Source organism: Pelecanus crispus, chromosome 9 (assembly GCF_030463565.1).
Source record: "Pelecanus crispus isolate bPelCri1 chromosome 9, bPelCri1.pri, whole genome shotgun sequence".
In the NCBI taxonomy this organism is placed as follows: Eukaryota; Metazoa; Chordata; class Aves; order Pelecaniformes; family Pelecanidae; genus Pelecanus; species Pelecanus crispus.
Genome location: NC_134651.1, coordinates 18369405 through 18394698, shown reverse-complemented (window position 1 = coordinate 18394698; position 25294 = coordinate 18369405). Strand labels below are relative to the sequence as shown.

Here is a 25294-nt window from a genome sequence, read left to right as displayed (position 1 = left end):
TCCCCCCCGGACCCAAACAAGCCCGGGCCGCGCTCCGCCTTCCTTCCGGCGCGCCGTACTGACAGCCGGGCCGGGCCGCCCGCGCCATCGAGCGCCGCGCAGAGCGCCCCGCACCGACCATAGAGAGGGCGGACAGAGCGGCGCTGCTGGCGCGGCGCGGCGCGGCGCGGCGCGGGGCGGGGCTCGCTCCCCCTGGCAGCGGCGGCCCCGCCCTCAGGCCGAGCCCCCGCCCGCCCCCGGGCAGGGCGCCGCCGTCGCTGTTGAAGGCGGGAGGCGCCGCCGCTCGCCCCTGCCCCTGCCCCTGCCCCTCCGCCTCCGCAATTAAACACGGGAAGCGTGGCCGCCCGCCCCTTCCCTTGCCAGCCCACGCAGGAGCTCCCACGCCGCGCCTCAGTGCCCTCGGGCCCGGCCTGCTGCGGGCAGCAGATCGAGTCCCTGCGTGACGGAAATCGGTGACTGCCGTGGCCGTGCCTGGTGCAAGTTCACCGTAAAGTTCTCTTCGCTCTGTGGTGCGACAGTGAAGCCTGGGAAAGGTAACATAACCCCAGCACCCTCACACACCACAACAGAAAAGATCGTAGTCTTCAAGTTTTAGTGAAACACTTCTTTTCAACACTTTTAGAAGATTTACCCGTAAGTTCCCCAGAGAAACGAAACCCACTATAACCAGTTGTAAATCCATTATTTAAATTTTGGAAAGGGTCCGGAGTTCAGCTGAACTAAAACTTGAGTCTTGCAACACGGCATCACTCTGATCAAAAACTAATGGCAGTGTTGGTCTCTCAGAACAGCAGAAACACAAAATACCGTACAAAAATTCTAATTATCTTATTGCAGGGTAAGAGTGTAATTTTCCCCTATCTCCCCCCTCATTTCCCTAGAGTGTGGATGCCTACAGAAACAAGCATTACTGTAAGTTAGTATATACCTTCTGAACATATTTAGTTACTCTACTCTTGCCCATATCAAAACGCTTTCTCTGAAACGGAGCCTGAAAAACACTCACTCCAGCCAGGCTTTTTACAAGGGAGGGAAGAGAGGGCCTGTCCCGAACTCTCAGGAGCCTGAGCATATGTTGAAGTCACAGACGGTGCCTGCTGCGCTGCTCTTACAGCTGGCCAGGGTCCTGTACCTCGCAGCTTTGTGTCGCTTCCTTCACGAGGGTTTCTTAGCAGAGCAGGCAAGGGCAAAGGAAGCTGTTCCAGAACGTGTAACGCTTCACCAGTTTCTTCATGGTAAGATTTAAGATCCTAAATGTTTTTCTAGACATAGCCAGGCCACATGGAAGAAAGTGAAAGGAAGCAAAATGCAAGGTCTACTGCTGAAAAGAAATACTCATTATTTTCAGAAAGCCCTTCTGAACTATGAGTAGAAAAAGTTGAAAGAACCACTTTACATTGTATCAGTATGAAACTTTAATGTCAGATTTTCTAATCTACAAAAGTAAGCTGAATGAGAAAAATCTTTACAAAAATATACAGTACTTTATAGAGTGCATGCTTTCAACATTGCAAAAATTCATATAGTCAGAGTAGGTATGTACATAAGAAACCTGCAGAGACTTGCACAGTCTAATTTTTAAGCAGCTCTTATGTACTGCCTTCTATATGTATACAAAACGTAAGTCGTAACACCTTACACATCTGCAAGTGTATTCATAACATACTTGCAAGTGTATTGCATATTTTACATAGATTTCAGGCTGTTCTGCTGCTTATAATCAGAAATCAACAGAAGTAACCAGTTATCACTGATTAATACCTTCTCAAGAATATTATAGCTGCATCACTGGTGAATGGTATCATTCCAAAGTGAACAAATTTCACATATATGGAGCCCAGCCCATATACATCTGGCAGAGCAGGTTGTCATCGCTTGCTTCTTGAATAAGGTAATGAACATGCCCTTCAATAGATAAGGGTAATCCTTTTATTCTGTTTCTAGTCTTAATGACACCTTGCAGCCGTTGTTCTATATCAAGGACATGGGTTTTGGCCTGGAAACAAAGGAAAAAAAAAATATTGCTACTATCCATGAACTTTCACTTTTTTAAAATAAAAAAAGTATTTATTAGGATGTGTTTGACATCTGCACACTAATTTAGTACAAAACCCAGATGTCTACACCAGTTACTTTGAAAATAAAGGATACCCACTTTTAAAAATCATTCTTTAAACCGGATAGATTATTGGTCAAGTTATAACTTTTCCCCTACATTTTTACAGGTAAAATTTACCATAGAAGACTGAAAAAGCTATGCAAATGTATTTGAAATTGTTAGAATGCTTTATTTCATACAATTACTTTCAAATAAATGCAAAATTTTCCCAGCCTTTTTCTTGGAATTCTGGATAAAATTAAAGAATCATTAAAGAATTAAATTAATTTATGTATTATTTATAATAATTTATTTTACAATAGATCTATACATTATACTAATTTATTACTTATAATTATATAAATATATTTATATTATACTTATAATATATAAATAATATATTATTTAAAACAAATTATTAAATAAAGAATTTCCTAGTCTGGAAAATTTAGGCCAAAATTATGAGCAACTGAAGATGAAGAAGTCTAATAACAGGTTGTGATGAGCAACTCAAAATGAGGTGTTCTGAGGCCCACTAGAGTAGCTAGTTCATACCAATTATACTCACACATTTTCTTTTAAAGCTCAAGTATAACATTGGCACCTATCCAGAAAACACAGTTAAGCATATGCAACTATGTGGGTGGTCCTGTAACTAGAAGAAATGTTATGTAGACATAACTGGATTAGTAATTATTTGAAGACCAGGAGATCTTCTGTGCTCAAATAGCTCAGTTAAGTTCCTTGTTGTAATATAGCTTCAGTACTGTAGTTTGTCCTCATCTTAGTTGCCGTGTTTATCAGTGCTCCCTTAGTTTTAGCTGCTATTACACATATTTATTTTCACTAAATACTAAAAAGGGACAAATCAGAATTTCACTAAAATCAGAATTTCACTAAATACTCTTAAAAAGGAGACAAATCAGAATTTTTGCAAAGGGGAAAGAGAATATTACAGGTTGTGCAAGCTATATTTTGGATCAACAAAGTAGCATTTACCAGCAGCTACAAAAGAAACAGTACATATGAAGTCTTAATTTTAACCAAGTATTCCTTGACATATAGCAAGGCACGTATTTATTCAATAATAAACATCCACTCATGAAAAGCACAAAAATATGCATGGAAAGGACTGCAGATGTTACCATCACTGTAAATCTGGAGGACTGTGCAACAGTCAGAGCGTGGGGCAGCAGGAGCCTCACCTATCCTATTGCTTCTGTTGATGTTGTCCTTGATTTAGTAACACTAATAAGACAATCATAGGCTCTGTTTTGTTTGGTTCTTTAGTAGATAAATTACATTTTCTATCAACAAAAATGGTCTCTTTATGGATAAAAATTACGAACACAGAGCTAATCAAGAAGAAACAACCAGAGGAATTTTTAAATGAAAGAAAAACCAATAAAGTTAAGGTTTCAGTTAGAAAATACGTAACTTGCAACCATAATGGACATCTGACATTTGAATACCTTATGCTATGCTTGTTTTCAACTAACCTTTTCATTGACAACTTCTCCAGTTTCGTTCACCTGTGCTTTCATATTTCCTTTAACAGGTTTACTCCATTCCACAAGAGGATCATGGAGAAAAGTCTTTAAGACACTAAATAAATTAAAAAAAAGGATAAGATACATATAATACATTTAATTTTCAAAACAAGAACACTGACAGGAGTCTAAAGTTAGCGCTGAATATTTATACTGTTTTATATTTAACTGCATGTCACAGTAAGACTGAGCTGCATGACAGGCATATGCTGGAACCAGCATATTCACCAGCAGTTACTGTTTCAGATTTTTAGACTACAGACAGCTTTTTCAGAGTTTGTAGCAAAACCAGTTGCCGTACCTCATTAGAGGCTCCCTTTGATCACGCATAAGCCTCATTGTGACTTCACAAGCTCTTCGGAAGAGACCTTCTGTTCCCATTGGACCCATTCCATTAACCATGTTGTGAGTGAGACGAAAAGGAACGATTTCCGGAACTTCAAAAGTTTCTCCCTTTACAGTGATTAAAAAAAAAAGAGCATGCCCTAAGCATTTTAAGCATTATTAAAGGGTAAGATTTACATTGGTTTTAGTTTTTTCCCCCCCCGTCTTGCTCAGTGGCAGTTTCCTAGCTGACAAGAGATGTTTGCTCAGATCACAGTCCTTTCTCAGCTGTTAAAGGGAAATTACAGCAAATAAAGGATACCGATGTCCAAATAACCTCTTTTTCCTTGTTTTAATACACTAATACGGGTATAAAATTTTGTTCTAAATATATATTGCTGCTCTGTAGTCTCGTGCAAAATGCTAACTTTTCTTTTATAACATGCAAATTAGCTTAAAAACATTTCTTGAATTAAGGTTTATGTAGGGCAATTTAGGCTTACTAAAAAGAAAGCAGGAGAAATAAACTAACAATATCTCTACCTCATTTATCTGAATTAAAAAGGGCACATATTCCACACCAAAAGCATCTTTCAATAGAAGCACCAAAACTCCAAATCCCACTCTGGCCACAATTTCTGCTGATTATTTTTACAGAACTGTTGGAATTTTTGTGCTGAATTTGTGTGAGAAAAAACAAACAAACTCTTCACAGCAGCAGAATTCTGAATGCAGTAATTACAGCTTTGTTTGGAGGGTGGTAGTGGAGAGAGAAGTCACACAATACAAACACTCTAAAATCTGGGCTATTTCAGTGTATCCACATCAGCTCATCTGATACTGGCTAAATCAAAAAGCTGGCTTTCATTAATGCAGTATACAGAACAATCACATACTCTTTACATATCCCAGACTGTTTGGTATAAATAAGAAACAAAGCAAGAGAGAGAACACAACAGATACGTTAAAGTCAAAAAAGTGGGGAAAATCCCAAGACAGTAGAAATTTATAACTTAATGCATGTAAAATAAAGAGCAAGTTCAGCAAGTGGCATTTCTCACCTTGTTGAAAAGGCAGTTGAAATCCACATGCACACATTCACCAGTCAAAGAATCAAACAGGATGTTTTCACCATGACGGTCTCCTAGACCAAGTATGTAACCAACCATTGACATCACTGCAACAGAACGACAATAGGCTGACCTACTATTGTACCTGCGGAAATAAGAATCAGACATGTCTAAGTCGCTTCCTTGGGTTATCTGTCTTTATTCAGTAGTATAATCAACGTTTAGTGAAACACATAGTAGATATTCTTGAGCTAGCCCAATCCCAGTCACTCACCATGAAGTAGGATCAGGAAATGTTCTAAGAAACCATTCATGAAAGAGAGGAGGATGGCGAGGCAAAAGGACTTCTTTGAACATTTTCAGCTTTTCAGACAAAGGCGCTGACTTTGGAAGCATATGCTGACGCAATTCTTTTCCAGTCATATAGATACCTGTAACGGACCTCCTCAATTAGGCAAAAGAAATCCCCAAATATAAAGCCTTGTACATACTATTACAATATGGTATTTTAGAGAAGACAAACATCTCCATAAAGTTGGAATAAATGAACAAATGGAAAATAACCCATACAACATGGTGGTGGTGGGGTACTGGAAAGTAAATAAAAAATCATAATGTTAACTGAAAGAGAAGACCTGGCAAAGAAGCCACCAGTTTTACCAATCGCCATGGGGTGGAGTGGGGGAAATACACTTCACAAAAAAACCCCACCCTCACACCACCATTCATTATATTCAGCTGAGATGTTTGGAGTTCCAGACTCCCAGATGTCTGCATACATCCAGATAACGTGTGAAATTTTCGCCCCCCAAATTCTATTGTACTGACCAGAAAGTTGCTTTGTTAACAAGAAATTCAAAATAAATCTGATCCTTCCCCTGGGAAGTTGCTGTATCCTCAACCTTGACTCAATTATAAATTATCTTAATTATCTCACACAAACGTAGCAGAAATGGAAACCAACAGTTCAAATCTAAAGAAAAAGTCCACAGCCTTTTCTATTATTCAGTGCTGCACACACATTCCCATGCTGCCGAAATGATTTACATCATAGTATAGGATAATGTATTAAGATGATTGTGTTATCAGTTCTCATAAGGAACTTGTTTATTGCAAGCACCAATTCTCTTCTATATAAGAGTAAAAGTCTACCACACATATGAATAATAATATATTGCAGATAGTTAAAAATACACGTGACTGCATCTTCCTAGAATTTAGTCTGATTCTTGCTGTTTGTCTTATTTACTTATAAAGATACAAACCCTTTAAAAAAAAATCACTATAGTCTAATATATTTCTTTACCTTTCTCCTTATAAAGTTTTATCAGGATATTTCTTAAACCAGCAGTATTGTTCACCCATTCAATTATACCACATTCATCATTTAATGGAATAACTGCGTAGGTTCGAATATGGAGTTCTCGCCTACGTGACTCCGCATCTTTTCTTAAGCACTATTCACAAAAGAAAAATGAGATTAACAGATAACACAGACAGGACCAAAATGGATCAATAACATTAACCATTCTATCTATATTTTCCAATCACACACTCTAGAATTTAAAATTCTAAGCTTCACTGTCTGCAGTAGGTCAAATGCAAGCAAAAGGCTCATCTATTCTCCAAAGTAAATTAGAAAAGAGAATTTTGCAATAAAATAGTCAAACTGCGCAACTTGTACATGGCTTAAATCCCTTAAAGGCAGTATTTGAAATAAATGTTTTAGTGTTTCAGAGATGCTGTAATTTGCTTTAGCCTCATGGAAAACATGGTACCTAACTGTAAACACATTGCCAAGAAGCAAAATATAACTAAAGTAAGAAGTATGGCAATGGTTTTAGTATGGAAAGACAAATTTACCTATTTCTCATTAAAAATACTAGAAAATACTGAATAACATGACAGCAGAAAGTTTGCAGGTATTTGTTTACTGTAAATAACCTTTCCTGTATATTTTTGCTGGAATAAGCAATTGTTTTGGCAAAATGCTATATTTTGTTATTATTTTCACAAGTCCCTAAGAAATTATACATTATCAATTGGTGTTGATTTCCGCTGAGATAAGATATTTTGCAACAGCTGACTTTTCTTCCAGTAAGCTTTATCTGAAGGTAAACTGGGTTTTTTGTTAGACAGTTCAGCTTTTTATTCTGATCAATAAATATAATGCATCTGATTGTCTAACTCATCAAACCTTATTAATAAGGGAGTTGAATTCCATGAGCCGACAATCTTTTCTTAGATCATCTTTTGGCTTACACATCATAATGTAAGATTTCCCATCTGAACCTTTTAAAGTGATCTTTTTTGGCTTTTGAAGCGAGGCAAGAATTTCCACCTAAGGAAAAAATTAAGTTCTTTATTAACACCTGTATCAGTTCATACAAAATAAAGTGTCTAACTGTAATAAACTACTGCAACCAATCACACTAGCACTTCCATGGTGCTACAGCATATTAACCTCTGGCTGGGTTAGAGTTAATTCTCTTCATACCATCTAGTATGGGGCTATGTTTTGGATTTGTGCTGAAAACAGTGTTGATAATACAGGGATGTTTTCATTACTGCTGAGCAGTGTAAGCACAGGGTCAAAGCCTTTTCTGCTTCTCAGCCCACCCCACCAGCAAGTGGGCTGGGGGTGCACAAGGAGATGGGAGGGGACACAGCCGGGACAGCTGACCCCAACTGACCAAAGGGATATTCCATACCATATGACATCATGCTCAGCATATAAAGCTGGGGAAAAAAGAAGGAAGGGCGGGGCATTTGGAGCAATGGCATTTGTCTTCCCAAGTAACCGTTACGCATGATGGAGCCCTGCTTTCCTGGAAATGGCTGAACACCTGCCTGCCGATGGGAAGTAGTGAATTAATTCCTTGTTTTGCTTTGCTTGCGTGTGCAACCTTTGCTTTCCCTATTAAGCTGTCTTTATCTCAACCCATGAGTCTTCTCCCTTTTATTCTTCTGGTTCTTTCCCCCATCCTACCGGGGAGAGTCAACAAGCGCCTTTGTGGTGCTGAGTTGCTGGCTGGGGTTAAACCACAACACTAGGGAACTAAAATATATTTGCAGCTACATTTGTTTAACAGGAAGTTTAAAATGAGGTGCCAACTAGATGCTTACCGTATCATCAAAGCTTGCGATGTAGGCCCAGCATCCAGGAAAAGGGTCATGGTTAGCATGTGTACCAGGAATTGAAGGAAGAGTTGGTATCATTACAGATTGTAAGGGAATGAGAATTTCACTAAATGTGTGCTCCTCTACTAATCTCTTAAGAGTTCTGAAATGAATATTCATGCTTAATGTTGAGCTGTTTCCATCAACCTTGGGAAAAAAAAAAAAAGTTGTTCAAAAGTTAACAATAAGAACTTAAATGGTCATAGTAATAAGAAAAATGGCAAACTACATTTCAAATTAAATGGGAGCGGTCAAAAGTAAATATATCTGGCCTTTATGGCACATGTATTTTTCACTCTGAATGTAAATACAGAATAATGAAAGAATTTATTTAGTTTTACCTTTATTATGAAGTTCATTTGTTCATGAAAACACAACCAGCCTATTTTTATAGTAAAACTGCATGAAAGTTACTAGGCAAGATTCAGACATGAAAGGAACAAAATAATGTAAAGCCCATGCACTCTGAAATGTACCGTTACGTACTGAAATATTTTTTATGTGCTCAATTTAGAGCTATCTTCTAGTAAGTAAAAAAAAAAAACCAACAACAAACCACTTTTACAAGTTAGTGTCATTTCTGCTAAATTGCAGTACTGTAATGAATTGGCTAATGAAAGCTATGAGAAGCAGCTTTTGTATAACATTTTTGAATAATCCTATTACATGCATTAATTTGTTTATTTTTGTAAGTACCGGTTTGTTGCATAGTTCTAATAGCTTATCTGTAAGGCGTGTTGCATCTCCAATAAATTTTCCTAAAGATTCCTTCATGTGAATAGCTTTGTTTAGAATTTCCTTACATCTATTGACACGCGTAGGGTAAGAGGACTGAAAAAAAGAGGAAAATAAAAAAATTTATTAAACAACAGTCAAATTGATTAAAGAATCCTACACTCCCCTCCCCTGCCGTAATTAATATATTATTTTCTCTACTTATTGCTTGTCACATTTAGTATCTGGAGAAGGATGTTCTCCAACTGAAATCTGGTACTTGTTCAAGTACTGAAGTGGTATGGTTGGGGTGTGTGTGGGTGCTATTACTTTCTGAAATCATTCTTGGGAGTCCCACAACGTAAAGGCTGATATTCAAGAACATGCCAGTGTATCCTGAACATTGTTTCACCAGCCTTAAAGAAATAGTATGCACCATGCTTTCCAGTTTCCTTTGGAATGACCTTACTACCAGGTAAGTATTAGGACTAAGTAGTACATCCATCTCATTTTAATCAAGGCACAGAGTTCATTATTTGATTATAAAACTGGAAGTACTATTACAATTACTAAAACCAACAAAATCTGTTGTCCATAACTACCCAATTCATCAGCTGTTATTAAATTTCCTTTCCTAATGCATCATACAAGTCAGGATGCATATTAGCGTTCTAATTTGGAACATTTAAACTGTAATATCTGAACTTCAGACTGCAATAAAATCTTTTGCAGTGATAGCATTGATACCCTGTTCCACAACACTGTATCACAGCAACTGAAACTCTCAATTCCTTCTTATCACTTTAAAGTAAAATAGGCTATATTCACATTTGTCTCTGATGAAAGCCGTTTTACAAACTTAATAAAGGTGTAGCTAATACTTATCAAGGTACCTTCGACACAGCAGTCATCATCCACATTGCTTGCTGTGGATAGGCTAAAAACACTTTAGCAACAATCACCATCAGAACTGCGAAGACTTCATCATGAGAATGGCAGATTCGGGAGATTAACTGAGAAAAAGCTGTCAGAAACTGGTAAGGTGCCAGGTGATTCGTGTGCTCTGTAATCACCTTATTTATTTTAGCTAAATCATTTTTCATTTGAACACGTTCTGAACGACTAGCTGAAAAACACAAGAGGACAAGATTATGTTCCTCTTTTTCCATCAGAAACGTAAAGTCATTTAAATCAATCCTACAGAAACATATTTTGTTGGTAATTTTCATAAGCCAAAAAACTCAAGGAAAAGCTCCTACTGTAAAGTTCTTTTTAACATAGCATACAATGACTTAATACATATGCTATTTAACTAACCAGAATAACAGGAAATAAACACACACAGACAACAGGAACATGGAACAGACAGTATCGGAAAAACTCTCTTAAAATAAAATATCTACTACTCCTCTAAAGTGATGCAATGGCATAGAACAAAAACACTCCATGTATTTCCCTGGTAAAAGGATTCTAATGTTCTTTAGTGGAGAGGAAATGAAGAAAGTCTTTACAAGGGATGAAATTAGCACATCTGCTCCTATCTCTACCCCTGCACCTGAGGACCCAGCATGAGTAGCACAACAGCGAAAGCAGCATCTGATGTGCCTGCAGCCAAATTCAGTTGACCCAAGCGTGTAGAACCAGGTCAAGATCAAGGAGCCACAACTGTCTGCTTCACTCCAGACCTGCAGACAATGTTTGCAGTTTTCATTTGTACAAAAATCTCCCACCCAAAATGCATCTATGGTTGTAGTTTCACATGCCTTGATGCCACCCACAGGCTTTCCCCCTCCATTTAAGTTTCAGTAAAATTCCTTCAGCAACTGGAACCAAGACAAATTGGAAAAAAAGCCTCAAAGCCTAACACTTTACTGTAGCAAGTATATACAGAACCACAACTCATCATTCATGAAGCAACTTAGAAGAGGTGACATGTGACATGCAAGGATTTTCCCTAAACCTGTTTATCAACTTAAGTTACCTGAGGAATAATGCTATCTCATTATATATTTTTAAAAAGTTCTGGAGGGCTTAATTAAAATAATTAATACTCTCCTGCATATTAACATCCTGTAATTTAAAAGAATAACAGTACTTGCTTGTTTCCATATAATCTCAGGCAACAAGTCTAAACAAAGAACTGTAAATATACTCTACCACTCTTTCAATTATATATTCAAAAGTATGACACAGGAGTAATGTACTGGGAAAAAATGGTCTACCTTTGTCACATTCATATGCTTTTGCTCCGAAGTCCAGCCATAAAGATAGCATTCTTGGCATTGACTGATAGATGAATTGGTTTCCATACTGTAGAGACCTGTGATGACATGTTTAAATCACAACATGTTAATGATATATATGAGAAACATTACAAACTTTACATCCTTAACTGTTTCACATTCCATTCTGGACTTTAGAAATTTATGTTCAGCATTTTAATGCATGTGCAACAACTAAAAGCTTACTAATATACAAAGGGTTTGTTTTTATTAATCAAAATTGCAGATGAAATATTTAACTGTCTGAAGACAGACAACAATTGCTTAGTCAGAAGTAAAGTTAATTAGGTATGAAAACAAAAGGAAGCATGCAGTATTTTGTTTTACAACACTGCATAAAAATTTTAGTCAGTCTGAATTGTTGAAAGACAATGCATTCCTACAGAATGTTTTTTTCAGTACAGCAGTCATCCTTCTATAGAAACTAAGCAAAGTTCCCCTAGGGTCTAACCTCCCAAAATGATGAACTATGTATCTAATCAGATCTCCTTGTTTTTCCATCTTGTTGTCAGTTACCATTGGCATTAACTTATCGTAATATTTAGCAAGATAAAAATGTCCGTCTTCCCATTCTGGCAAGAAAGTCGTAACATCCTGCAACAAAATCAAAAAGAGATAATTACTTTTGAGAGGATGCTAAATTTAAAATAAAAAATTAAAACAATAATTTAAAAATACTCTCAAGAAACAAGAGTCTTGTATTAGTTACCTTTGTGCAAAGTCCGTGCAAAAAAGTATTAATTGTAACTTTGTAGCTCCAGAAATGTGATTTTACCCCAAGATAAATGCCTGTACAAACTAGAAGTCTGTTCTTAAAATACCTTCTGGATTTTGGGACAGCAAGATCATTTAAGACAGGATGACATAGGATTCCTCAACTAGGAAAGATCATAGTTTCATTAAAAATAATATAATCAAGTTCCTGATCCTGATAAACTCAATACTGGTTTTGTTTTAGGTTGTTGTTTTGTTTTTTTTTTTTTTAAAGTGAAACAGCAGGATGTTTTTCACATTTCTGTTTTCCTTCTAAAAGCATGATGTTTAAAAGAAAAACAAAAAATTGTGTGACATATATTAGAAAAGAAATAACTTAGTAAATGGCACATTCATTCTCTAACAACACTGGCTTGTTTCCAGCGCCAGTATTTAGACAGCAGAGAATTCTAAGCGTTAGTATTGTAATATAATCCATTGAAATTTCATTAGTTTCCATTATTTCAACCTTCACTTGATTTGATGCATCCATTAGATTTTTCTCTAAATGACTGTTACAGAAGTATTTTAATTAGTAAGACAGCAGTAAGTATTAACAGTATCAAATGCCAATACTTGGATAGAAGACATACTACTTTTAAGGAAGCATAAAGATCTGCATCTACTACTTGTTTAGTAGGCATCAATGCCAAAACAGTATTTCACTGGCACAGCAAGATGAAGCAGTGTAGTGCTGTGTTGTTGAAGAAAAACATACCAGTTGCCTGTTTTCCTAGTTCTTCAGAGATTGGAAGCATATTTAAAGCACAGCTATAAGTCACTACCAGAGAAAGAAGTAACACTGAAGAGTAGTGCAATGTGTCATCAAGTTATCTCACTGTCTACTTAGAGTAGCCCACATTTTAGTGAGGAATTCTAATTTGCATGCTTAAGAAAAAAAGCCATGCTCCTGTTATTTGTTTTTTTTTACTTTAAAAGAGTTATATTAGGTATTCTTAGCTCCCACTGTTGGGAACTGTAGACTTCACTGTATTGACACGTTACATTAAAGCTAATTCAGATAGTTAAATCTTTACGAGAACTACTTCCCTCCTACACCTTGATACACCATTTAATCCCACTGATGTTATCCTTGCTTGACATCATCAGGGACATAAGGATAGCTTACTTAAGGGATATATTATTAGTATTGTTCAAAACTACTGTCTTGTTAACACTAGCATATCACTATCTCTAAATCACTATCTCACTATCTCAATATCAAATTACCTTATACTTTTTCATAACTGCATTGCTTTCAAAGTTAGCAGTTTCTTCCATAAATCTGCCCACTAGCAGCATTGCCCGACCATGGATGAGCTGATTTTTGGTATTGCACGGTGCTTTATTTTCGGGGAAACATAACTCAACCCCCTTCTGGAGAACAATGAGTGCTTGATGAACCTCACCCTAAGGGAAAGAGGAAAACATATTATATACTTTAAATAGGAGAGATTTAAAACTTCCATCTCACAGTTGTTATTAAGGCAAAGCTATGTCCCTGAGTGTTTTCTAGACCATTCTGGCTATGGTAACTGAATATGACTGACTTCAAATGCTTCTTATATTCCCTTGTTATGTCAGCATTGTTGTCCCTTTGGGTCTACCACAATAATGGCTCCCATGTTTGCTGCCTACTTGTATTAGTTAAAAAGGATACAAATTAAGGAAACGTTTACTATTAAGATAATTTAAATTATTTGCCTGGCTGCTTTGACAGAGGCAGGTAATCCACCAGTTTTATACACAGCTGCCAGAAAAGTCAATAGATACAGAAAAGGGCTGTCTAGCAGTTGGAGGTAGAAACTTCCTGTGGCTCAACTGCAATCAGAACGTTTTGATAGTCCCAGCTGACATATTTTGTTTTACAGTTACTGATTGTGTGCCTTTTTTTCTTGACGAAAACTAAAGATTCTTTTCTTGCATGTAAGAAAGTAAGATCCATTTTTATTTTCTTTACCTTGGACCACAGCCACTTTGCTCTTTCTATATAAAGTTCTGACAGTGTAGATTCTCCAGCATTCAAAAGAGCATTATACGCAGTCTGGTGATGGCCAGCTTTTCTTGCAACTCTAGCACTCTGGAGCCAACACTGACCAACAAGCTCACTGTAATCCTGGCTGCAGAGATATTTTTGCAGAAAATGAAAAATTTCAGTCATGAATGCTACTTTACAATCTGAAGTAAATATCACAGTGTGTTGAAACACAAAATTTCTCAATAAGCTATATACTACATAGTAATAATTTAAAATTATTTGTAATACATCTATTGCACCTTTTTTTCCATTTAGGCCTAGGAACACTCTTTCCCCCTTATCTTTCCTATAGACACCACTTTTCCTTTCTGTTTTGAAGGTACATAATATTGGAGAGGACTGCTTTTGTATAAACTTCCACAGAGTTTTATCTTCTCTGTTCTAACATGCATATGGAAAACCAGCATATTACCGAGAATACAACATAGACAGACAAGAAATGGTCATGTTCTCACCTTTTACTGAGACTCAGCAAAGCCCTTCTCAGTGCTAAAATGGGTTCTTTTGCTCTGTAAGAGTTTTGGGTCATTTCAATACGAGCACACCAATTCAGGGAATCTTTACCGTTGTCACCATCTGGTTGCTGAAACATTGGTCCAATACTATGTTCCAACTCACACAGCATGTGCAACCTTTGTTAGCAAAATAAAGGCAAAAAAATGCTGAAAATTGGTTACTGTTTGAGATATATGCAAGTTTTACACAGCTTTTGCCATTTTATTTCTAAGAGCTAGCCATGTAAGTAATTTCAAATACTAGGACTTCTCTTAAAAGCAAAAATGCAGCAAAACCAAAAACACAAAATCAAGGATTTATAAACTGATTATTTATTTTCTTACTATTCATTTGCCAAGCTGCTGAACACAGAGACAATGAAGAACACTTGGAGAGGAAATCAATCTTTAGAAAGAGTATTTCTATCCATTACTTTTAGCAACAATTCTTCAAAAAGTCTGATATTTTCAATAAATACCATTTTAGAGGCAATATACTATCTGCTACTTAAACACCTCCTTTACAATAAAGTTAGTCTATTTATTTAAAAACACCGTTGTTATTATTAGCTGTCACTGTAAACCTGCAAAGCTGAGAGCTTGCAAACGCCTAAGTTCTCATTGGCGGAGTCTAAGTGTAGTGGGTATATCTGGCAGAGAAACAATTACTGTTTGAAGGCTTCCGAGTAGCCCAGATCAACAGCTAAATCTAACCATTTTGAAACACTTCTTTCTCAATACTCAAACTCCATTTCTTAAATAAAATAACACTGAAAAAATTACCAACACAAAATAGAATTAAAAAGAAATTAAGAAATATATACTTCAACTGGCTAATTTCATGCAATATCTTGCCATAATGACGCATTTACAGTGCAGAAGTATTAATACTTTTTTCATTAAAAAAAGGCTACTCGCTTGTTAGTCTACTACAGCCAACTTCAAAATTTATTAAAAAAGAAAAAGTAAAACTACTGAAAGGGATTGGGTTTCAATTTTTACTGCTTTTTGTTGATAAAAGAAAGGAGTGCTTTTAGGCCACCATACAGATTACAAGCAATGCTCTTAAGTTAATAGGGTTACTGGACTTTAAGCATGGAATTAAATTGTTGATTTTTATTACCTGATGTTTACATAAACTTGCTTGCTGATTTTGAAAGACTATACCCAACAGTTTTATTGTGAATATTTTTCATGGGGGATAAATATAAATTCCCAATTAATCAAAGGTTTCCAGTTGGGTATTTTAAAAAAAAAAAAAAAAAAAGTGACAGAAAATGCACATCAGTACCATTTATTGTGGAAATGGAAAATTCTTGCTGCTGCATACTTGATTATGTGATTTCTAGATTTGAAAATAGTGACATGAAAATCAGAAACCTGATAATGTGTTCATATCCCCGCTGATAGGATCCTCTTTCAAAGCTTGCTGCTGAAAGGGGTACAATCTGTTCTGCCCGAACAACCTTGAGTGTTTCATAAAAAGCTGCTTCATTTTTCTTCTTGGCTGATAATAATAAATGTCCTAGTCTGACACTCCAAGTAGTGGACTTCACATCTTTGGGGAGAAAAAAAAGCCTCTCAAACTTTGTTTCTTTAAGCAGCCTAATCTGAACATGCTAATTTGTCTTAATATAGTACTGGAAAAATAAGTTTTTCTCAGAACTAATTAATTGAATTTTAGAATTGCTGTATAATTCCACCCCACAATCCACTCCCCCAAACAAACCCAGAAGAAATTTGGCCTTACACTCGCTTGAAATTTTTACTCAAAGACTATACAGTTTACAATCAAATACATTTACAAAACTAAAAAATTACAATAGCTGTCCCTTGATTCAAGATGACTAGACTAAAATATACACTTGTTCAGAAACGCAAGGAAGAATTAATATTTTGGTATCATGCTAACTTACCTGAAGCCAAATAGTTTTCCAGTAAATCCCATTGTGACAGTTTCCAGGCTGCCTCCACTCTGTAAGTGTTCAATTCAGAAATCCATTCAGACCTATTAAAAGAAAACAAGGCAATAAAAGTCTGTGCTGAACTATTTTTTTTTCCCTTTCCCCCCCCAGTATGTTATTTCTACATTATATTAGCAAATATTCTTTATATAAAACTTGTCTTACTTGAAAAGAAGCAAGGTAAGCTTGCTTCTAATAAAATTAAGTAAAACCAAAGGATATGCATTGATAAAAAAATAATAGCTGTACAACATGATCCCACAAAGTCAATTTCCAAGTAGTGTATTTAACTTCTATGGCACATTTTAAAAATTACCATCTTCCAATCCATTTATCCTATTAGGCTACAGAATAGCTATAGAAAAGTAACATGCTAGACAATGAATGAAAGATTCTGTTTAACAAATTAAAGCACATATTAACTCTGTACACAGTGCAGACAAGTACTAACATTTTGGGAAGTCCTGAAATTAATTTCTAGACAAAGCACTTAAAGTTTTCTAGCTGCACATTGCTAATTGGATATGCTTGATAAGCCTCAAATGCTTGATAATGTGCAGAAATGGCTACTGAGACAGGTGTAACACAAGAGCTTCATATTACTCAAATAAACATTGTATTAGATGCTTATAGTACCTGTTTGCAAGCACTCCATTGACCTGAGTAATTACAGTAGATAACTGACCAAGGCCTAACATGGACTTCACTACACCATGATAATGAATAATCTAGAAATAGGGGGGAAAAAAAACCAAAACACACACAAATTAAAAACCCACATACACACATTCGTGAAATTCATGGCAGTGTGAAGGAGGAAATATGTCCATTTGGATGCTTTTTATAATTGAAGAGGCATAGCCAATTGCACCATAAGCTAAATGAACATTCAAAATTAAAAACAAAACACTTATGGTTATTTAAGTTCTTTGGTAATCATAAGCGTTTTTTGAAATGCGCCTCACCACAAATGAGTTTGATGTTAATTTATTAATACCCATATCAGAGCTGTGAATAAAAATTTGATTTAAAGAAATGACCAACAACAAGAAGGAAAAAGTACAGGCAGGAAATAACCCCAAAACCCAAAGCAATTTCACTCTTCATAAAAATGTTCTCCGTACTCTGGGAACAAAGTAAGGCCATTGAAACACTCTATTTACTATACCTGTTATCAGCTGTGTTAGATAACCTCTGCTTCATAGGGAAGTGCAAGAAACCATAGGGATATCCTAGCCTGGGAAACTTTTCACCAATTTCCATTAGAAAAGTATTTCAAATATAGAAAGGGTAACACACGTCTTCCACTTCCTTTCTGCATTTATCATCACGTCTCTGGATATTCACTTTGGCATATGAAAAGCGTGATGATTTAACAGCACTGATCAGCTTCACAGTACCTTACACTTACAAGTTCCAAATAAAGGAAGGGAAATGGGAGTGGAAAACAAATAATTGTAAGTTTTATTTAATCATTTTCCAATTGCTCTTACATTAAGAACTTCCAGGGAAAATGTTCATAACCAAAAATAGTAAGTCAGAATTACTTTGAATAAAACCTGTGGTAGCTTCCTTTAATAGTTCTCTTGGCATGTACCAGTACTGATTGATACTTAAGCAATCCAGTTCCAGGCCTTCCCAAGCAAAGGCTCAATTTTAATTGATAAGCTGTCCTAGCAAAAACCTGAGCATAAGAATCCAACTATTAACCCAAGCCTGCAAATTACAGCATAAACCAAATAAGAGACTTGTTTCAGTTCGTAAGACACTTCCAATAGCAATAATTATTCAGCAACTGCCACAACAAACTCTTACATTCCCACTTTACTTCAGTATTCTGATATAAATATTCTGAGGTATTTTTGGCTTAGTCTTATGTTAGTTAAGATTAAAAAAAAAATATATATATTTAAAAAAAAATATATAAGGAATTTGTCTTGTATTTACCTGATCAGGTTCCAGTTGGATAGCCCTATCATAACAGGCTGTTGCATCTCTTAACAAGCCAATACTTTCATGTTCAAGGATTTGTTCTTTGAGAGATGGTTCTGCTTTCCGAATTGCACTCACCCCAGCTACTCCATCTGGCTCATGCATAGCAGCATACAATTTCTTTATTCAAACAGAATTGGAAATGGACATTAAAACCAACTCTAAAGACCAGAAGAAGATATTTTATATATAACATCCTCAGAATCATGCATCTTCTTGAAAATGGAGAACAAACTACTCTGTAGGGCTTCTTGCTGTTAAGCTTTCATGGAAAACGTCAGTTTTGCTGGCCTGCTTCCAAAGTTGAGCCCTACCTTTGCTTAGCATACTGTAATACTCCTAATCTCATACTACGGAAAGAATAACACATCAAGTTACCTGAAACAATCTGTATAAAGGGCAAAATAAATACTGTATTATTACATGATAAAGTTTTATAATGTGAAGCTGCAGATTACTTAAGGTGGAAAAGCAACATAGTAAGTTTTTAAAATTTAAAACATCACTGAGGAATATAAACCATAAGGAACCACAAACAGGCTCATCCCACAGGTTAAAATACTTCTCAAAAATAATTTGAATTGGTTTCACCACCCTTAGCATTAGCTATTTCTCTCTATTAGCCATTTAGAATAAGCCACTTAGGTTTCCTTCAAATGTGTTTTGGCTTTTTTTTTGTTGTTGTTGTCGTTGTTGTTATAGTTGGCTGTGTTTTCTCTGACAAAAGGCACAGGGTTAACTAAAAGCCACAAATACTATACTTTTGACAAAAGCACATTTAACTATTTTCAGGATTTTACAATCTTTTATTATACACTAGAAAGCTACTCCTTCCTTTTCATATAAGAGGCATGCCAAACAAGGGCAAGTAGTAAATATTGCTAAAAGACAGATGACTAAACACTTGTATCCAACAGCAAGAGCCTGACTACATCTTTTCTTCTTCCCATCTCAAAGAAGAATTTGACAAAACTTTATTCATCTATGTCTATTTTCATTTTAAAATAATAAAAAAAAAAACTTCAGAACCTGAAGAAATCCAAGATGCTCCTGAATATTCTGTTTCTTCTCTGTGATGAATGATTCAAAATGCATCACAGCCCTTGTGTAAGCCTTAGAGCGAAAGGAAGCCACAGCTAGTGCATCCTGAGGTATGAGGTCTAGAAAACGTGTCACATTTTGATATTCTCCATAGTCCTCACTTGATGCTATAGAAAAAAAAAAATTTAAAAAGTCTGTCCATTGAGGTTTCATTTATAATGATTAACTTACGCATCAAAATTCAGTTAATACATTTCACAATTTAGTGAGATAATGTGATTAATTTAAGAACATATTTTTGTCTCCTGCCAACAATAATTTATTTAAAACAATCCTGGTGAACATTCTACATCTTGCAAGACAACATAGAATATGCTAAACTGAACCTTCAGAAAACTACCAAGAAATGAACATTTCATTTTTTAATTTTGAATCTGTATTTCTTACAACAGGCATTCAAAACAATGGATTTGAGGTGGGGGGTGGAAATCACAATATGATAGCAAGAAATCATAAAGCAGGCTAACATTATAGTAAAATTGCATTCTTAAATGGTCATAATGTAAAGTGGCAAATTTAAATACTTATTTGAAAAATGTAAATGTCACTTTAAATAAAAATAAGCATCACTCACTTTTTAGATCACCTCTGTCTTTGCTAGACTTGCTAGCATTTTTCTCAGCAATAAGCATTTGAAACTTATGTCTAGCCCACTGAGTTAGATGATCAAGCATGGAGAACACTGTCTGTGTGCTCAGCTGACTTAGATCCGATGCACTGTCTTCAAGTCTCCTAGTAGACTGGTCATCGTGTTTCAGAACAGCCATAATCTCCACATAAACCTACAAACATTAACATGATAAAAGACAGAAGTGCCATGCAGTTATCAAAACAGTAGGAAACAGCAATTAACACAAAAATCAAAACTAAAATACTAGATATTTTAATTGTGCGTTTTAATAATTTGGGGCTTATTTGCAAGCTCTGTCCTACAACCTTAAGAGGAAGAAAAGGCAAACCAAATAGCAGTTGTTGTCAGGAGATTCCATACAGGAAGGAAGCCTTTGAAAAGCAAACCCCTGGATTCAGAATAACCATCACGATTACTGGAATTTTAGGTTTCAAAACGCAATGAATGCTACTGGACTTCTGCTGCAAATACAGTATGTCAAGGTTTGCTAAGAGTCAAGTTATCTACTGGCTACCCAGATCACATATCAACTTTTTCGCTTACATTTAAGTAAATACCACGCTGAAAGACCTGCTTCCTGTTTTAGTCAACAGAATATGAGTTCACATACATAACAGATGCTTATTGTGGATATACTTGTTCACGCAGGAAAAATCATCACACACCTCTACAACAACACAGATATCTTAGCTGTGAAATTTCAAATTAATAGAATGCAAGTTATATTTTTCAGTCTCTTCAACTTCTGCTAAAGCAAACTGAAGGAAAGCAGACTGGATGATTCTTTTCTCTCCTATCCCTGCTTTGCTACAAGACATCTACAAATCCTGCTCTGCACTAATCTGGTAGCTAAATAGTTTTTCCACTTAAATTGCAAGTGTCTACAAGTGAGAGAAAAAATTATGGGTCTGAATTCTTGGAAGTATACAAGTTCAATTTATTCCTTGTTTGTGTTGCACCCTCTTCCTCTTTGTACCACTCCAGCTCTTGATGTTACTGCAGTCATAATTAACTGCATAATATCTCATCCTAGGCCCTACCAAAGAAATAGATGGAAATCCACAGAAAAGCAATTCAACAGCAACTTGTATGAGTATATTCAAAAGCCTGGCAGAAAATTTGTATTATTAATACAGGAAAAGCAGTTTAACACCTACACAATTTGTTCATATAGGCCTACAGTAATTCTGCAGAGCTAAATAGCTCTTCGGAAGAACAGCTCCTGAACATTCCTATGAAGAACACTACCTTCTTACACATCTCACCTCTTGTTGATCCTCTTGACTGCACCCCAACAAAACATAGACAAGAATGTGCGGAAGCAGATAAATTGTCACTTTATAGTCATTCTTCATCATAATACTGCAGCAATCGAAAACTTTTCTGGCAAGATCATGTCGCACCTGTAGAACAATATTATTTCCAGAAAATGCATCATTACAAAAATGCAAGTGCCTGAACAATTAATAGGTTTCTTTTTGTTGACAAATAAAATTATTTGATGGAACAGAATTTGTAAGATACTTGTCTCCTACAGAAGGTTCATCAGACTTAAACCTGCAACAAGATGCCAGATCGCAGCTGCTATTACATGTATCAATTGCTGATACTACAAAAAGACAGGGAAGCATTGCTTACATGTGCCACTTTTCCATGTTTTCTACACCATTGTGAACTTGCACTGGCCATAGAAAAAACCTTAAGGCCGAGAGTCTACTACTGCACTCAGCCTCTCTTCTGCCCTTAAAAGCCTGCAAAAAGTAGGAAATTATGAAGACATTCAATTCTTCTCTATCTGAAATAGAAAGAGGACAGTGTAGCTACTGAGCTATTGCGATTAAATTCACTTCTTAAAGTGGTTGATTTAGAAGTGAAATTTTCAGTGTGTCACATGTTGGAAAGGGGAAAGGAAAGGAAGAAAGAGACAAATCCTTTTTATGTGCTGGGACTGCGGAGCTATGGGGAAATGGAAGAAATCCTTCAGACGCTGAGAAGGTAAATTTGAGATCTTCCAGAAGCACTTCAGATACTTTTCAAAAGCATTTGTCAATGCCTTCAGCTATACAAGAGTCTCTGGACAAGGGCAGACTTCCTAGACTTTTGGCTTTGACTCTACCTGTGAAGCCTAGCCAAGAAGCAACAATGCTGGGGAAGGGAAGGTGCATGGTTACCTTGATGATGCAAAAAGTCTCCAGGTATGTGCTTTAACAGGCCTACAGAGAATAGGCATATTCCCCCATCCATCCCTGACTTTCAAACACCAAAATGTAGTTCAAGAACTGTGTTGTGTAGACCAATACAGAGCACAGATTTATTCTCTTACCTTTGTTATAAGATAGCCTGCCCAAGTTGCTGACCATTCTGCAAAATTATCACCTAATTTGCTTAAGTAAATTGGCTTCTTCATCTTAGACCAATTTACAGCCTTTTGATAACTCTTGTACCTGTAATTTTAAAATATTCATTCAATAAAACTATTTTTTTAATTTAGCATCATAAAAAACAACAGCATTTTGTTAATTACAAAGCTCCCTAACTGGAATTAGGTTTCATCTTCTGAATCTTTTAAAAAAGAATTAAAATACGTTCAGTAGTCAACATATTTTATTCTAGAGTTTCTTAAAATGAAACATGAAATACAAACAACCTAACATGTTACCACAATTTTTAAGTATACTTCAAAGTACTGTTCAAATCAGTTTGAGTACTATGTTTTTGACAGGAAAAATCCAGAACATATATGAAAGCCAAGAAATGCCAAGTTTGTTTTCTAAAGAGGTAAAACTTATCACAGATGAGCATAACAGTCTTCATGAGGAAACAGAAAGGAATCATTGTTGATTATTTCAAATTAAGGTGCGTACATAATTTGAAGTTTTCTTCACATTATTTTTATCATTAATTCAACAAAATAAAAAGTAAAAGTAAAACCCAGTAAGCTCTTTCTACTTCTATAAAGGGTAGCAGTAAAGGGATATTAATGGATTTGAGTACAAAAATGCTAGTGAGAATTTGTACAGAGGAAAGAAAACAGAAATAAAAGCTTCAAAACATCGTATAAGAAAGACAATGCTCTAGGGACAAACAGGCAGATCTGGGCAAAGTATAAGCTCAGAATTTTGCTCTTTTGATTTACAGAGAATTACTTTCAAGGAAGTGCCAATTCAGCTTTACGTAGAAAGACCTTATTTGAATTTTGTATATACACATACCACTCTTCACAGAAGAGTAACAATCACAAAACCAAATGAAGTTATTGCTAGCCTGGAGAAAAAAAAATGGTTTTAAAGCTGTTATGAAAACAAATTGCTTAAGTTGTCATATACCGTGTATTTAAGTGAGGTTCCAAGATTTCCTGCACATGCTCAGGAAACCTCCTCCAAAGCCTGGCGCCTGGGCAGTCAGTGTTTGTCTCTCTACAGTCATAGATAGACAATAACTCCTGAAAAGGCATGGTTTACATGACCAAGTTAGCACTGAAAATATTTCATGACCACAGTAGTAATAAAACTGGTGTATGTACAGAAGTAATGAGATAGAAGTTACAGAATGTTTAGTTCAGAAATTATAACTGCAAAACTTTCATCCAACATTGTTAATCCCCTGTTACTGAGCAGTGTGATTTCAACTAACTATTGGTTCCCCAGATTCTCCAGTTGGTGTTTGGACCACATTACCCTGTATTCTTCCCATCTGCCAATAAACCAGGACTAGAAGTTAGTCTGATCCCTCCTTGTGCATAAGCTAATGAAATTATCTTATCCTGCTGACTACATGGGGCCACTTACTTTCTCCTGGAGCAAAGAACTGTCCTGAAGTTTTCACAAAGATATTAAGCAACAACAACAAAAGTTGGCAAACCAGCACAAAAGACTAGACTCTGAAAATAAGGGTAGGCTAGGGTCTGAAAATAAGGGTAGGCTCACTTTCAGTTGCTTCTTAAAAGCATAAGCAGAAACCCTCTTAGGGATACTTACTGCTTTTCATTTCTGCCTATGGAACCTGCACCTTTTCTAAGTCAGTCTCAGGATTATTCCCTTGAATCACTATGTATGGACTGTTAGTTCGCTCTGAAACATCAGATCTCTCCTACAATATTGTGACACAAAAGCAAACAAATCTTCATTTATTTGACAACTCCCCAGAATTCAAAGTGAGCACCCAGGAGTTTAAAAAATAATAATAATAAAAAAAAAATCACTATGCTGAATAACCTTTTACCTCGTAATTTAAAGCTGTATAGGATGAAGTTTCAAATATTTAAACATGTACTTCAAAATATATATTTATGTTGCATAATTCTATGTTCAGTGTGATAGGAAATAATTTGTGAAGAAAAAATAGGACCTAAACACGTCTCTTACCTGAATCGCATATGCTGCAGAATCCTGAGCACGAACATTATCAGCATAAGCAAGGAATGCTCTGGTCAGTTCCATTAATAACCCATAGGCAAAATTTGGATCCTCCACACCAGCCTCAATCACAAACAGAATGCCAGTTTTATTAAAAGAAACAGACAGAGTGATAGCATCTCCAAATGATGACTTTGAAGCCTGACTCTAAACTGATTTAGATGAGAAAGCAAGTACAGATTTTCAAAGGGTCTAAAGTCTAAAAAAAAAAAAAAAAAAAAAAAAATACTCCCAAGTACTTTTTTAAAACCCTTAAAGCTAAACAAAACACTACAGCAACACTTCTTACCACAAATGTAAAATGTTTTCCTTGAGTTTCACTTGTTGAAAAATCCAGCCTGCCGGGATCTATGGCTCCCAGTTCACCTAAACATTCTCCACAAAGTAGTCGGGCTTGAGAATTTGCATCCTGGCAGCCGATTAGAAGTACAGTTACCAACTGGGAGATGACTGGCTCCACAGTTTCACTGTCTGTTACATACTTTATCAATTTTTCCTAGGAAGTTGAAAAATGAGGAGTTATTCTACAACCATGTTTATGGTAAATACTCTCAGAAATTTTTCATCTGTAACTCACTCTTACTTCTTATTTACCCATGACTAAGTTACTAATTCAAATGCTGTCATTTTGTAACTATAGCCCAATTGCCCTAAATTGCTTGTTACCTAGGAAAGGCTAAACAAATCA

The 25294-nt window shown here is 36.0% G+C and overlaps 1 protein-coding gene across 2 annotated transcripts in view; it reads right to left on the bottom strand.

Moving 5' to 3' along the window:
- Positions 1 to 1581: 1581 nt before the first annotated feature.
- ATR (ATR checkpoint kinase) overlaps positions 1582 to 25294 on the bottom strand; it is a 42959-nt gene continuing 19246 nt past the window's right edge. For both annotated transcript variants that reach the window (XM_075717218.1, XM_075717219.1), the window contains exons 22-47: positions 24896 to 25102; positions 24556 to 24669; positions 23518 to 23633; positions 22515 to 22635; positions 21457 to 21594; positions 20135 to 20342; positions 19489 to 19667; positions 18415 to 18579; positions 17104 to 17195; positions 16420 to 16511; positions 15884 to 16061; positions 14465 to 14641; positions 13932 to 14091; positions 13202 to 13381; positions 11670 to 11812; positions 11159 to 11256; positions 9830 to 10062; positions 8919 to 9053; positions 8169 to 8369; positions 7240 to 7383; positions 6349 to 6499; positions 5317 to 5473; positions 5034 to 5187; positions 3950 to 4101; positions 3598 to 3703; positions 1582 to 1996 (exon numbers count right to left, since the gene is read on the bottom strand). In XM_075717218.1, the coding sequence (XP_075573333.1) occupies positions 1823 to 1996; positions 3598 to 3703; positions 3950 to 4101; positions 5034 to 5187; positions 5317 to 5473; positions 6349 to 6499; positions 7240 to 7383; positions 8169 to 8369; positions 8919 to 9053; positions 9830 to 10062; positions 11159 to 11256; positions 11670 to 11812; positions 13202 to 13381; positions 13932 to 14091; positions 14465 to 14641; positions 15884 to 16061; positions 16420 to 16511; positions 17104 to 17195; positions 18415 to 18579; positions 19489 to 19667; positions 20135 to 20342; positions 21457 to 21594; positions 22515 to 22635; positions 23518 to 23633; positions 24556 to 24669; positions 24896 to 25102 (3975 nt within the window). In that variant the 3' untranslated portion in view covers positions 1582 to 1822. The remainder of the gene's footprint in view (positions 1997 to 3597; positions 3704 to 3949; positions 4102 to 5033; positions 5188 to 5316; positions 5474 to 6348; positions 6500 to 7239; positions 7384 to 8168; positions 8370 to 8918; positions 9054 to 9829; positions 10063 to 11158; positions 11257 to 11669; positions 11813 to 13201; positions 13382 to 13931; positions 14092 to 14464; positions 14642 to 15883; positions 16062 to 16419; positions 16512 to 17103; positions 17196 to 18414; positions 18580 to 19488; positions 19668 to 20134; positions 20343 to 21456; positions 21595 to 22514; positions 22636 to 23517; positions 23634 to 24555; positions 24670 to 24895; positions 25103 to 25294) is intronic.